The sequence below is a fragment of the Dreissena polymorpha genome, chromosome 7 (genome assembly GCF_020536995.1).
Source record: "Dreissena polymorpha isolate Duluth1 chromosome 7, UMN_Dpol_1.0, whole genome shotgun sequence".
Classification (NCBI taxonomy): domain Eukaryota; kingdom Metazoa; phylum Mollusca; class Bivalvia; order Myida; family Dreissenidae; genus Dreissena; species Dreissena polymorpha.
In genome coordinates, this window is record NC_068361.1 from 61,063,521 (window position 1) to 61,080,063 (window position 16,543).

Consider the following 16,543-nt stretch of genomic DNA (forward strand, 5'->3'; position numbering starts at 1 on the left):
TTTTCTTCGGAAAACTTGGTTAAAAATGCCCGACTCCCTGGAAGCCATGTTTTTAAACGAACCAAAACCATTTTCAAACTCGTCCAAGATATCATTGGGACAAATCTTCTAACCATGATTTACTAAAGCCTTATACAGATAAATGCCCCGCCCCATGGTGGCCATGTTTTCCAACCAACCAGAGCCATTTTCGAACTTGTTCAAGATATAATTGAGACAAATCTTTTATAAGATCTGATAATAAATGTGGCCTCTAGAGTGTTAACAAGGTTTTACTATAGCCATACAAATCCATAGAAGGAAAAGTGCCCCGCCCCCTGGCGGCCATGTTTTTTCAAGCAACTGGAACCATTTTTGAACTCGTCCAAGATATGAATGAGAACAAATCTTATGACCAAGTTTCTTGATGATCCTACAATAAATGTGGCCTCTAGAGTGTTAACGAGGTTTTACTATAGCGATATAAGAAATGCCCTGCCCCCTGACAGCCATGCTTTTCAACAGACAAGAACCATTTTTGAACTCATCCAATATATCATTAGAACAAGTGTTCTCACCAAGTTTCTTAAAGATTGGACTATAAATGTGACTTAAAGAGTGTTAACAAGTTATTACTATAGCTGTATACGGAAACAAGGATATCAGTAAAACGGATGGATGCTCCCCAATCATGCTTTGTTGATAAATGGATTAATTGTGTAGAAAAAAGTGTGACCTTGAGAATATCTATAATTAGCCTGGGTGACCTTGACCCCAGTGACCTTAAACCTCATCAAAAGGTAGAGATCCATGCAAAGTACCTTAAAGCCAAATATGTAAGAGATCGTTGAAATATTGAAGGCACTATGAGAAACTGTAAGAAAAGTGTGACGGAAATAATCTATTATTAGCCTCGGTGACCTTAACCGCAGTGACCTAAAACCTCATCAAAAGGTTGATGTTCATGCAAGGTACCTACACGCCAAACATGTAAGAGATCGGTAAAATATTGAAGGTACTGTAAAAAACTCACTGTTAGAAAATTGTGACTGAAATAAATCTATTATTAGTCTCGGTGACCTTGACATTGATCAATCATCGGTCAAATATTGAAGGCGCTATGAGAAACTGTAAGAAAAGTGCGACAGAAAAAATATAATATTAGCCTCAGTGACCTTGACCGCAGTGACCTCAAACCTCATCAAAAGATAGAGATCCAGGCAAGGTACCTAAAAGCCAAATATGTAAGAGATCGTTGAAATATTGAAGGCACTATGAGAAACTGTAAGAAAAGTGTGATGGAAAAAATCTATTATTAGCCTCTGTGACCTTGACCGCAGTGACCTCAAATCTCATCAATAGGTAGAGGTTCATGCAAGGTACCTACATGCCAAATATGTAAGAATTTGGTAAAATATTGAAGGCGCTGTGGTTAAGTGTAAGAAAAAAGTGATGGATAAAATATAATATTAGCCTCTGTGACCTTGACCTTAACCAAAGTGACCTCAAACCTCATGAAAAAGGTAGAGGTCCATGCAAGGTACCTACATGCCAAATATGAAAAAGATCGGTGAAATATTGAAGGCGCCATAAAAACCTGTAACTAAAGTATGAGAAACTGTAAGAAAAGTGTGAAGGAAAAAATCTATTGTTAGTCTCGGTGACCTTGACATAAGTGACCTCAAACTTAGTCTCGGTGACCTTGACATAAGTGACCTCAAACTTCATCAAAAGGTAGAGTTCCATGCAATGTGCATACATGCCAAATATGTAAGAGATCATTAAAATATTGAAGGTGCTATGAGAAACTGTAACAAAAAAGGTGACAGACGTAAGGACAAACTGGCAACTATATGCGCCCCATATATATATATATATATATGGGGGCATAAAAATGTCTCTGCCCCTGGCGGCCATGTTTTTCAACTTACCAGAATCATTTTCTAACAGATATAATTGGAACAAATCTTCTGACCAATTTTAATGATGATCGGACAATAAATGTGGCCTCAAGAGTGTTAACAATGTTTTACTATAGCCATATAAGGAAAACTGCTATGGTGGCCATGTTTTTTATTCAACCGTAACCACTTTAGAACTTGTCCAAGATATCATTGGCACAAATTTCATGAAGATCGGACAATAAATGAGGACTCTAGAGTGTTCACAAGGCAAATTTTGACGCCACACAACACAGGACAGACAAAAGGCGATCAAAAATAGATCACCATGAGCTAAAAAGTGTTTTCCTGAATGGGAAACAAATAATCCTTATTGAAGGTTTCACAAAAAATAAATCTCAACATTTGTTTCATCTCCCATCCAGCTTATCAAATTGAACCTTAGCAAATATTATATTGAAATCACTTTGTATTTTCAATTTAAAGGGGTTCTGAGCAAAAATAACACAACACTTATTTCCCAATGTTAGTCAAAATGAAGCGAGTATTTTTTTTCAGATTTATTTTTAATGGTACTTACCATTTGATAGCCTTAGGAATGTCCGCCTCGCATGTTATACAGGCTGACTTACATGCAAACATGAACATAAACGGAAGGTGGGGAAAACTCCTGGGGTTTCCTCTCAAGAAAGCCTGGGTACTGCTCTTCATTTTCGCCATGTAAGCTGCCTTGTATGTGTTGCCTACAAAATCAGGTTTTGTTTAATTTTTATAGCAGTTTTTTTTTTATCACGATTTCAAATGGAAAAACAAACGTATATCTTTTCTTCTAAATCAAGGCCAAAATTTCCTAACTAATGACTTGACTGTAATTGTTAAGTTATATAGATAAATAGTCATATGTTATATAGATGAATAGTTATACAAGTTATATAGATAAATAGTCATATAAGTAATAAGATAGTCAAAAAGGTTATATAGATAAATAGCCTAAAAATAAATAAATAGTTGTCAATTTTAAATATCAATTTTACAGATATAAATTTGATTCCTATTGACAAATTTATAAAAGCGGAGTTGCATGCGCCACAAAAAAAACCCTGACAGTCCTACAAGGGAAAACATCTATATGCCACGCCCTCTCTAAACATACAGACCAACCTACCAGGGAAGAGATTTATAAATCACATCTGTGGAGTAAAATGACCTACCCCCTTTAAAGCGTTCAACTTAACTATTAATGTGCATGTTGATTAAGCTAAGTTAACAATTTGTAAAATAATTTTGACATTAAACAAAAAATGTGTTTGTCAGAAACACTATGTCACCTACTGCGTCGCTTTGATTTTTTTTTTATCAATTGGCAGGTTCAGATAATTATCTCCCTTTAAAGCTTATTACTTCCCTTGAATTTGTTTTTTTGACCTTTGACCTTGAAGGATGACCTTGACCTTTCACCACTCAAAATGTGCATCTCAATGAGATACACATGCATGCCAAATATCAAGTTGCTATCTTCAATATTGCTAAATCTATGGCAAAATGTTAAAGTTTGACGCAAACCAACAAACAAACCAACGTTACAAACAGGGCAAAAACAATAAGTCTCTCACTATAGTGGTGGGGGACATAAAAAGAAAAAATCAGCTCAAAGGTGGAGAAATCAAACCCCAGCCTACCTTTAAGCTGCAGTAGTTCAGACACGAGTGCAGCCAATGGTCCACAGTCCTCCCAGAAGGTGAGACAACCATCTACGCTGATGTTCTCCTCCCCCAGGGTCTCAACAATGATGCTTGCATTTGAGTGGTCCTGTTTGTGGTTCTCAATGTCAATGCAGATGAAACGGTGAACGAGGTTACCAGCAAAATGCATTGGGTTGGACTCCACCAGAACCACCTGAAAGAAATATATCGAGCTCAATGAAGTAAAAGTACAGATATCTTGAATTAGCAGTTGCATAACCATCTACTTTAAGATGACTATGTTAAACTGTATGCTGAATATTTTAATAAGGAAAACAAGGGACAAAATTGTCACAAAACCAGGTTTTCATTGTGAAAAAAAAAATATGATAAAGGGAGAAAACTCAAACTGAACTTTTGAAATGACCAAAAAAAATTAACCCCCTTTGTAAGTTTTTTTTTTTTTTAAATCTATTTTTAGTCGTGGCGACCTTGACATTGGAGATATTGACGTGATTCTTTCGTGGGACACACCGTCCCATGATGGTGAACAAATGTGCCAAATGATTTTAAAATCTCACAATGAATGACATAGTTATGGCCAGGACATGCTCATTTATGGCCATTTTTGACCTTTGAACTCAAAGTGTGACCTTGACCTTGGAGATATCGACGAAATTATTTCGCGCGACACACCGTCCAATGATGGTGAACAAATGTGCCAAGTGATTTTAAAATCTGACGATGAACGACATAGTTATGGCTCGGACAAGCTCATTTATGGCCATTTTTGACCTTTGAACTCAAAGTGTGACCTTGACCTTGGAGATATCGACGTAATTATTTCGCGCGACACACCGTCCAATGATGGTGAACAAATGTGCCAAATGATTTTAAAATCTGACAATGAACGACATAGTTATGGCCCGGACAAGCTTATTCCGCCAGCCCGCCAGCCAGCCAGCCCGCCCGCATTCGCCAATCTAATAACCAGTTTTTTCCTTCGGAAATGGGTGTGGCGTGTAGAACTCATCAAGGTGCATGTACAGATGAAGTTTCAAAGTTGTAGGTGGAAGCACCTTGATTTGAGAGCCAATGTTCAAAAGGTTAGCACAATGTTAAGGTTTGGGACAGGACGAGCTGGCTATGACAATACCTCGGGTTTTCTCCAAAAACAGCCAAGCTAAAAATGCAAGATTTTACTTATACTTGAAACATATATACAAAGTAGGGATACAAGAGGTTTACTGGTTAACCTACTAAAACCATCGGACAGTTAACCAGTTACTTTTTCCTTAAAAAAAAAAAGATGCTTTTAAAAGGGATCAGTAAGAATTTGTCATTGCATTTACAAGTTAAAAATTTCTAAATTCAAAAGGCCCTGATATTATGTCCATTAAACAGCACACGTTGATTTGTATTGCAATAGTTTATTGGTTTAAATCGCAGAAGTTGTGCACATTAGCTTTTATTTGTAATTTCAACAAAGGGCAATAACGAAATACAGGAGTCGCCACGAAGAAGTATAATTACAGATTGAAGCATGAATTCAGCCCTAAGGCTTCCAGTGTTACTTTTCGTTCAAATTTGGGCCCTGTAAGGGGACCAATTCTCTTTAATTAATCTCTTATCAGGTTCTATAAGTTTAACCCAAATAAGCGTTATATTAAAATAACTTATTCTCAATATAAGTTTAAACATTTTTATTAAAGCTTACTTGCATTGAAAGCCCAGGCTTGTTGAAAAGCTTTTGAGTTCGTCTCCTGAGCCTATAACCAGTACTTAGTGTCTTTGGGGGAGATCTAAAGAACGCTCCCACAGTGGGGATCGCACCTGTGAACTCCCTTTTGCTAGGCTGACACCTTATCTATTACACCATGGCAACCTCTGTATTTTAAAATTACTCAATTTTAAAGCATATTAGCAAAAAATCAAAAACACTTCTTCCCAACTTTTAGTCAAAACAATGTGATTTTTTCCAAATGCAAAATGACCATTCCCGAAATGGTGGAAAAACACACTGGATTGAAGCAGGCACGCACAAATCAAGTGACACCTACATGTACCATTTATATATCACTATATATAAAAAGTGATGGTAATGAAAAATCAAAGCAGGTTACATTGCACGGATATTGTATTCCAGGTAGGTAATCACTGTAAAGCAACGTTGCACTTGCGACATCCAAATGTTGTCCTTTGAAGTTTACAACAAAACAATGCCGGGTCACATAACATTTATTTCACTGGTATTACTATGCGTTAAATAGAGAAGCCTTAATATTGGCGTCGCTCTGGAGAGCAGCGACTAGAATGTAATGCATTTTTTTTTCGCTTATGGGAGGAGAAGTTATTTTACGGATCAATGTATATATTTTTGTTTTAAGAATATCTTGCATAGTGTTTTTTTTTTTGTAAATTAGTGTAAATAAGTACTGCATTTGTGCCTATCACATTTAATACAACCTTTATTGCCAATAATGCAAAGCTAATTGTTTTAATTAATAACTGATCCACAACTGGTCACAGGGGAAATTTCACAGGGACTGGGCAAATACGCGAAACTTTCTGGTTTTGTATAAAAACAAAACATAATCAAAATATACACTGTAACTCCAATATAGTGCGGTCAGTTATAACGCTGTGTCCAATATAACGCGGGGGGTGCTTGGATCCCATTTTTTCTCCAACCTTCAAATTCTGATTCAAATCCATGTTATGCAACTACTTGTATTTCCAGAAAAAGAAGCCGGCGATCACAGCTTGATTGCTTTATCCGTTCGTTTAACTGATTTTAATCGATTAGAGGTTAAACGACACTCAACAGCTAATTGGTGTTAATCTGTTGTGTAATGTCAATAAAGGTGTTAAAACTCGCGAGTCCGTGTTTATTACATGTATTCCCTATCAAGAGCGGTTCCGTGCGCTAATTTCAATAAGGTAAGTGCAAGCGTAATACTTATCAAATCAAAGTTATTTAAAACGATTACCTGTTTATGTTTTATATTTATCGTGTATTGTATTTCATTGTATAAACTATGGCTGTGTAAGTGTGTTATCGTTTATTATATGCTATACAAGCTTGATACATAAAAAGATCTTTGTGTATGTTTAATGTTTCAGTACGTATACGAAAAGTAAATTAAAAAATCCTAAAGATTTATTTACATGCTAACGCAGTGTAATTGTTAACAGAGATTCATTTAAATTTTTGCCCGTTATCAGAAAGTCCACGGAAAGCGCGTTTGACGCAATAAACATTACTTTGTCCATGTATCGTTTTGCCTTCAATCTAAATTTAAATTCGCTCGTCCAATGAAAGCTGTGTCCCATAATGCACTGTAATATTTTTCTGAAAAATGGCGTAGACATATGAATTTGTTTACGAAATACGTAAACATATTTCTTGTAATAAATGTTTAACATTATTTTTTCTTAAGTGATGTTGTAATTATTTTGGATTATCGGACAAATGTGCACATAAGAAAAGCGGTATATATACTGTTATCCTTCGATTCGATTTATATGCATGTATTTGCGGATGACAACACAGCATGACAATATAAATAAATAAGCTCAAAACTTATAACGCTGTCCGTTTATAACGCTGTTGCGTGGCTTGGACCCCGTCATCCGCGTTTTATTGTAGTTACAGTGTATATATATATATATATATTGTGGTTTTTCTGATTTGCTTATTTAGTGGAGAATCAATGTAGTACAATATTTGACGACATATCGCGCAGGCAAGTTTATTGGAAGGCGTAGTGGTACGAAAACGCACAATGTATTAGTTTATTAAAAGACATATAATAACGATCACTATACACAACTTCACCAAATAGCAGTACATAAATGATGTCAGCTGGAAAAGCTCAGTTGGGAGAGCGTAAGACTGAAGTTGTTTACGCAACAATCATCTAAAGGCCCCCGGTTCAATCCCGGGTTCCTGCAGCTCGGCGGCTGACAATTTTTTTCAGTCAGGTTAATAAATATAATAAAGCTTTATTTTATGTAGACATTTTAAAATCCATTTTACTACAATTGGACTTTTTTATTCAAATTAATGGATGCCGCGTGGTGACAACGTTAATTAAAATTTCTTACATCCTTAAATATCTTATAACAAAAACACGTGTTTTTATATTAACAAACTAATGCAAACAACACATCTATTATCCGTGTATTTTATGGCGAAGCGCGACACGTATTATTGATTGTAACAACGAGTTGCGATAAAGGAAGCAGCCGCTTATCAAGGAGGAGCTGTGTCCCAGCAACCCGTTTCCCTAGAGTCAAGCACTCCTCGGAGTTTTTTTTTAAGAACCACATATAGAGCGCGAAGCGCGACACGTATTACTATCCAGGTGGTATGGGCCCTTTAGCATTATCCGACCATTACTTCCGTAGTTATCTTCCTTAGAATTTGAGAAATTTTAAAATTGTTGTTCGAAGTCCAAAATTTTCATCTGATTGTTCCAAAACTTGCACAGGTTTTTTTATTAATGAGGACCCAACCCAAACTCTATATGAGCAATATCTGACCATAAGACCAGAATAATGTCTCTTTGAATTTAAAAATAAAAGAGAAAAACTGCTTGGTTAGGTGATTATGTCAACATTTTTCATAAGATTCTTTCCAAACTTACAGTGTCTTCATATCAATGAGCATTTTTACCTCATTAAAAATGAGAAACATCGGGACAATAAGTCCAGAAAATTTTTCTATTAAATTTGACAAAATAAACAATTTCCACTTGTTTAAAAGATTTCACAACTTTCTTCTGAATCTTTCTAAACTTGTTAAGTGTTTTTATATCAGTATTACTCGAACCCTATTGAAAATGATGAATATCTGAGCAATAAATCTATTATGATCTTTTACTGAATTTCAAAGTATTGTGAAATGCAGCTTCTCTATGCAATTTACAGTTTTCATTCTTTTTTTTCCCCAAACTTTTACAGTGTTTTCATATCAATGAGTACTCAACCCCTATCGTAAATGAGCAACGTAAGAATAAGTCCAGAATCATCTCCAATTGAAGTTGAGAAAAATATGAAATTACGCTTACAAGATGAAGCAGATTTTTGAAAACCTACACAGTTCTGTTCCATTAATGAAAACTGCACACCTATGCCAGTAAAAAAGGAAACCAATGTAAATAAAATGAACCATGAAATATTTGGGGGTTACAATACCAAATCATAGATAATGATCATTTGGGGGTTATAACACAACATCATAAATAATGGTTATTTGGGAGATATAACACAAAATTATACATAATGGTTATACCAATATCTTTTTCTATTTTGTTTAAAATAATCGGCCAAAACATTAATATTTACAGTAGGAAAAAAACGTTCCATGTAACTTCATTGAGTGCCTTTTACACTGAAATTCCCGACGCCCTTTGATGCTTTGCATCAATACTTATCTTGTTTGAGGTATGTTATTAATAGAATTTTTTTGTATGAAAGACCAACATAATAAATATTGTCCAACCAAAGGAATATTATGCCTCAGGTTAAATCTGCATGGACTGCTTATGCTATAACATCAAATTCAGAGGAAGCATGTTAAACAAGATTCAAGTTTTTTATTCTATAGCCTCTAGCCCTATGGCTTACATTGACTCCCATCTCTAATGCAACAGGCCAGATAGACTTATTGCTGTAGCCTCCAGCCTTATGACATACTTCAACTTCCATCTCTAATAAAGAGGGCCAGATAGCCTTATTGCTGTAGCCTCCAGCCATATGACATACTTTAATCTCTAACTAGAAATGGCGCGGCAAAGGCAGACGCGTATCCCCACGCCGAATGTTTGACCTAGGTGTGCCCCAGGGTTGGTAATGGGGCCATGCATAGCTGAGATTGACCATATTGTCAAAAGAGAAGTTCATCATCAATTAGAAGTGAATTGGTGTAGAAATGAAGAAGTTATAGTAAAAGGCAATTTTGGGTGGGTGTGACATATGTGTGCAGGGCGCCCCAGGGTTGGTAATTGTGCCATGCATAGTTGAGATTGACCGTATTGTCATAAGAGAAGTTCAGTATCAATTTGAAGTGAATCGGTGTAGAAATGAAGAAATTATAGTAAAAGGCAATTTTGGGTGGGTGTGGTCTATGTGGGCGGGGCGCCCCAGGGTTGGTAATGGGGCCATGCATAGTTGAGATTGACTGTATTGTCATAAGAGAAGTTCAATATCAATTTGAAGTGAATCGGTGTAGAAATGAAGAAATTATAGTAAAGGCAATTTTGGGTGGGTGTGGTCTATGTGGGCGGGGCCCCAGGGTTGGTTACGGGGCCATGCATAGTTGAGATTGACCCTAATGTCATAAGAGAAGTTCAGTATCAATTTGAAGTGAATCCGTGTAGAAATGAAAAAATTATAGTAAATGGAATTTTTTGGTGGGTGTGGCCTATGTGGGCGGGCGCCCCAGGGTTGGTAATTGTGCCATGCATAGTTGAGATTGACCCTAATGTCATAACAAAAGTTCAGTATCAATTTGAAGTGAATCCGTGTAGAAATGAAAAAATTATAGTAAATGGAAATTTTTGGTGGGTGTGGCCTATGTGGGCGGGGCGCCCCAGGGTTGGGAATGGGGCCATGCATGGTTGAGATTGACCGTATTGTCATAAGAGAGGTCCAGTATCAATTTGAAGTGAATCGGTGTAGAAATAAAGAAGTAAATGTAAAATAACCTAAAAAAATGAGTGATAATTTCTGACGCGGCCCCACCCCCAACCGCTATAACTTTTGACCCAGGGGTCAGATCAAAATTCCAAATAGTGCAGGGTCGCACATATGCTCATAGCTACCATGTGTGTAAGTTTCAAGGTTCTAGTGCTTTTAGTGTAGGAGGAGATAGTGGCCAGGACGGACGGACAGACAGACGGACGGACGGCGGAGATAACCACAATATCCCCACCTTTTTTTCAAAAAGCGTGGGGATAATAAAGAAGGCCAGATATAATTATTGCTGTAGCCTTCAGCCATATGACATACTTTAACTTCCATCTCTAATACAGAAGGCCAGATAGACTTATTGCTGTAGCCTTCAGTCCTAGGACTTACATTGACTCCAATGTCTAATACAGAGGGCCAGATAGACTTATTGCTGTAGCCTTCAGCCTCATGAAATACTTTGACTCTCATCGCTAATGCAACAGGCCAGATAGACCTATTGCTGTAGCCTTCAGCCATATGACATACTTTAACTTTAATCTCTAATACAGCAGGCCAGATATACTTATTGCTGTAGCCTTCAGCCATATGACATACTTTTACTTCCATCTCTAATAAAGAAGGCCAGATAGAATTATTCATGTAGCCTTCAGTCCTAGGACTTACAGCGACTCCAGTGTCTAATACAGAGGGCCAGATAGACTTATTGATGTAGCCTTCAGTCCTAGGACTTAGATTGACTCCAATGTCTAATTCAGAGGGCTAGATAGACTTACTGCTGTAGCCTTCAGCCATATGACATACTTTAACTTCCATCTCTAATACAGAGGGCCAGATAGACTTATTGCTGCAGCCTTCAGTCCCAGGGCTTACATTGACTCCAATGTCTAATACACAGGGCCAGATAGACTTATTGCTGTAGCCTTCAGTCCTATGACTTACATTGACTCCAATGTCTAATTCAGAGGGCTAGATAGACTTATTGCTGTAGTCTTCAGTCCTAGGACTTACATTGACTCCAATTTCTAATACAGAGGACAAGATAGACCTATTGCTGTAGCCTTCAGTCCTAGGACTTACATTGACTCCGATGTCTAATACAGAGGGCCAGATAGACATATTGCTGTAACCTTCAGCCTTATGACATACTTTAACTTCCATCTCTTGTGCAGCAGGCCAGATATACTTATTGCTGTAGCCTCCAGTCCTAGGGCTTACATTGACTCCAATGTCTAATACAGAGGGCCAGATAGACTTATTGCTGTAGCCTTCAGTCCTAGGACTTACATTGACTCCAATGTCTAATACATAGGGCTAGATAGACTTATTGCTGTAGTCTTCAGTCCTAGGACTTACATTGACTCCAATGTCTAATACAGAGGACAAGATAGACCTATTGCTGTAGCCTTCAGCCATATGACATACTTTGACTCCCATCTCTAATGCAGAGGGCAAGATAGACTTATTGCTGTAGCCTCTATATATATGGCTTACCTTAACTCCCATTTCAAAAGCAGAAGGCCATCAAAACTTATTGCTGTAGCCTCTATAGATATGGCTTACCTTAACGCCCATCTCCAATACAGAAGGCCAGATAAACTTATTGCTGTAGCCATTATATATTTATGGCTTACCTTTACTTCGATTTTAAAAGCAGAAGGCCATCAAAACTTATTGCTGTAGTCTTTATATATGTGGCTTACCTAACACCCATCTCCAATACAGAAGGCCAGATATACATATTGCTGTAGCCTCTATATATATGGCTTACCTTAACTCACATCACCAAAGCAGAAGGCCAAATAAACTTATTGTTGTAGCCTCTATATATGTGACTTACCTTAACTCCCATCTCCAAAGCAGAAGGCCATATAAACTTATTGCTGTAGCCTCTCTATATATGACTTACTTTAACTCCCATCTCCAAAGCAGAAGGCCATCTAAACTTATTGCTGTAGCCTCCATATATATGGCTCACCTTAACTCCCATCTCCAAAGCAGAAGGCCAAATAAACTTTTTGCTGTAGCCTCCATATATATGGCTTACCTTAACTCCCAACCCTAAAGCAGAAGGCCAAATAAACTTATTGCTGTAGCCTCTATATATATGACTTACCTTAACTCCCATCTCCAAAGCAGAAGGCCAAATACACTTATTGCTGTAGCCTCTCTATATATGGCTTACCTTAACTCCCATCTCCAAAGCAGAAGGCCAAATAAACTTATTGCTGTAGCCTCTATATATATGGCTTACCTTAACTCCCATCTCCAAAGCCGAAGGCCAAATAAACTTATTGCTGTAGCCTCCATATATATGGCTTACCTTTACTCCCATCCCTAAAGCAGGAGGCCAAATAAACTTATTGCTGTAGCCTCTATATATATGGCTTACCTTAACTCCCATCTCCAAAGCAGAAGGCAAAATAAACTTATTGCTGTAGCCTCCATATATATGGATTACCTTAACTCCCATCTCCAAAGCAGAAGGCCATATAAACTTATTGCTGTAGCCTCCATATATATGGCTTACCTTAACTCCCATCTCCAAAGCAGAAGGCCATATAAACTTATTGCTGTAGCCTCCATATATATGGCTTACCTTAACTCCCATCTCCAAAGCAGAAGGCCATATAAACTTATTGCTGTAGCCTCCATATATATGGCTTACCTAAACTCCCATCTCCAAAGCAGAAGGCCATATAAACTTATTGCTCTAGCCTCCATATATATGGCTTACCTTAACTCCCATCTCCAAAGCAGAAGGCCATATAAACTTATTGCTGTAGCCTCCAAATATATGGCTTACCTTTACTCCCATCTCCAAAGCAGAAGGCAATATAAACTTATTGCTGTAGCCTCCAGCCCCAATCACAAGGATCATCTTATCTTGCAGCAGGTAGTCCTGGGAACGAGTGAGCATGGTTCGCACCCACGGCCTAACGCATTGACCAAATATTTCTTCGACTTTGGGCATAACACAGTCTCGTCTCTCGTACTGACTTGATTTGTCGCTACAAACTCTGTAAAATATACCAACAAATACGCATTTTACTTATTTTCCAATTAATATTGTACAAATGAGGAGCTTCTTTTCCTTCTTTAAAACAGTCTTAGGGCAGACAATCCCTCAGAATCAAATTTTTTCATTTAAAAAAGTGTTTACACTGTAATTTTCACTCCTCTATAATAACTTTTTCCCAGAATGCCAAAGTATATTCAATAGTACATAACACTGCATGCTATGGACCCAATTCCGTTTAGGTGAAAAAAGCCTGACAAGCAAACTGTTTTTTGGCCATAGTTTATATATAGACAATACCCGGATAAAGCTGAATATAGGCAGATTTTTGTGCCTCCAAAACAAATCTGTTTTTGAAACTTGCCTAGTTGTTTTTTTTTATTCCATCATTATTCCATTTTTTCTTTTAAAATATCAAATCATAACCAAACAAGAGATGTGTTCGTCAGAAACACAATGCCCTCTACTGCACCGCTTTGAAATACATTTTTTTTTTTACCTTTGACCTTGAACTTCCACCACTCAAAATGTGCAGCTTCATGAGATACACATGCATGCCAAATATCAAGTAGCTATCTTCAATATTGCAAAAGTTCTGGCCAACGTTAATTTTTTTTTCCGGACGGACGGACAGACTGACATACTGACTGACTGACAGTTCAACTGCTATATGCCACCCTATCGGCGGGCATAAAAAATGATTGCTAAAATAAAAGTAAAATATCGTTATGACAATAAACAAATTACTTAACCAAACAGCATGAATTTACTTTTTCTATTCAGGTTAAAATACACCTAACAGGTTGTTATTTAATTAGTGCAGGTAACACTTATGCAGTGAAAAGCAGTGTGAACCAAACATTGAGCAATAATAAGTGTCAATAGAGGAATGAGCTGATGATCTAAGTCTTTATTTTTATATTTTAAATTGAAATTCAATAAGATCAATAATACATGTAGCATGATGTTTCTTATTCTGATTGATTGACCTCAAATGTTTTGATATAAAAAAACTGAAGTAAAACAAGCAAATCATTTGAATTGATATTGCCTGCCAAATGAACTTTGTTTATGGATCGGTGCAAATCCTTAAATATACAGTATAATCATTAAGTAGGGTAATAATTAAATTGTAATAATTAAGTGCAGGGTAAGTGTTTTTTGAATTGCAATTCTCCTCATTCATATCTACACACCCATGAAGTTTCATGTTGAAACCTTTTAGCATATCTGAGATATAGCCTTGAAAAGATCAATGATACAAAAAACAAAGGGCAATAACTCTTATTTAAGTAAATACAGGGTTAAGCTTTTGTTTATGGCACTTCTTCCCATTGATTTCTACTCACACATGAAGTTTCATGTTGAAATGTTGTATCATATCTTAGATTTAGCCCTTAAAAGTTCCATCATACAAAAACAAAAAGGGAAACAACTCTTATTTAAGAAAGTGAAAGGTTATGGTTCTTAAGAATGGCATTTCTCATTAATAACAATACACATATGAAGTTTCATGTTGAAATCTTGTATGGTTTCTAAGGTTTGGCCCTGAAAAAAATTGTCATACAAAAAAAAGGGCAACAACTCTTATGAAAGAAAAAGTAGGGTTACGGTTCTTGAGCATGGCAATTCTTTTCATTGATATCTATACACCTATGAAGTTTCATGTTGAGATTTTATATAGTTTTTATGATATAGCCCTAAAACTTAAAAGCGTTGTGACCTACGGATGGATAACGCCTATTCTATATACCTCCGCCTTTTGCAGGGGATAAAAATGGTGGTAAAATCCATGCTAGTGTACTAGTTACTCAATAATCTCTCTAGGAGCGACCAAACTATTTTTTCTAATGGTAATGCAAACCCATTCATAGTTCAAACACACACACAACAAAACAACAAACAAAATAAACTTTGACTCTCTCTGTTGAAGTAATACCATGAGCAACGGTAGAGATTACCCCCCACCCACACTCCCACCCCCCCCCCCCCCCAAAACAAAAAAAACTACAAACAAGAGATGTGTTTGTCAGAAAAACAATGCCCCCTACTGCGCCGGTTTGATTTATTTATTTTTGTTTTTGATTATATCCCTTTAAAAAAGACTTCTTCCCTTGTAAAAATAATCTGTACCTGCCAAATGATAAATAGAAATTATCTCCCTTTCAAGCTTGTTACTTCCCTTGGATTTGTTTTTTTTACCTTTGACCTCCAAGGATGATGTTGACCTAGACCTTTCACCACTCAAAATGTGCAGCTTCATGAGATAACATGCACGCCAAATATCAAGTTGCTATCTTCAATATTGCAAAAGTTATGGCCAATGTTAAAGTTTTCGAACGATGGACAGACTGACAGACAGTTCAAATGCTATATGCCACCCTACCGGGGGCATACAAAATACCAACAACAAAATATAACTGATCATTCTCCTTTGTGTTATATTACCCAGATATTTTCTCTGAGGGCTGGTACACAGAACTCAAGACCCGGCCGTTGAGTATGGTACATTGATGCACCATGTCTGCCAAGCACTCCAGCATGTGACAGTTGACCGTGCAGTCATGACTGTTCACCTCCACAGCAACAGGAAAGATGTGTCCGTTCTTCTCCGTTAGAAAGAAATCAATGCCTGTCATAAATGAAGTTAAATAGAATATATTGTAAATACATGTTACTTTTGTTCATTAAAATTTCTTCAATACTAAGCATGTTTCAGCCATAGCCTTCATCAGTATTTTTAAATATAAACAAGAGCCATGTTAACATGGCCATTCCCGCCGAAATGTGTTTGCTTGTATGAGAACATTTGTTTTAGAGAGTATAATATTATTTGTAAAACATGGCACCTGTGTCATCTATTTATATTTAAAGGATCAATTAGTTATATAGTGTTGGGAGTTATGCTGCACTCTTCCTAGTTGTCATCTGTTTATATTTGAATTTTCAAGATAATCCTTTCGGTAGATTTAGAGTTAATCCCTTCAGTAGATTTAGAGTTATGCTCAGACGGATACAAATTTACTATGAAATTAAATAAAGGGAGTTAATTCAAAAACTACAGCCGATAAAGAGTTATGGTTCATGTTCAATTCACTTCTCCTAGTTTCCATCTTTTCATATTTCTAATTTCAAGCAAATCCCTTCAGTAGATTTAGAGTTATGCTCCTGACAAAAAATTACTTTGAAATTAAATAAAGGGAGATAATTCAAAAACTAAGGTAGATAGATTAATGGTTCTTAAGTCACTGCATTTCTTCTACTTGCCA

General features: G+C 36.7%; 1 protein-coding gene across 3 annotated transcripts in view; it reads right to left on the reverse strand.

Annotated features, from left to right (window-relative positions):
• LOC127840179 (carnosine synthase 1-like) overlaps positions 1-16,543 on the reverse strand; it is a 214,085-nt gene that overhangs the window by 139,947 nt on the left and 57,595 nt on the right. For all 3 annotated transcript variants that reach the window (XM_052368675.1, XM_052368674.1, XM_052368673.1), the window contains exons 11-14: positions 15,723-15,906; positions 13,062-13,275; positions 3,560-3,776; positions 2,461-2,623 (exon numbers count right to left, since the gene is read on the reverse strand). In XM_052368675.1, the coding sequence (XP_052224635.1) occupies positions 2,461-2,623; positions 3,560-3,776; positions 13,062-13,275; positions 15,723-15,906 (778 nt within the window). The remainder of the gene's footprint in view (positions 1-2,460; positions 2,624-3,559; positions 3,777-13,061; positions 13,276-15,722; positions 15,907-16,543) is intronic.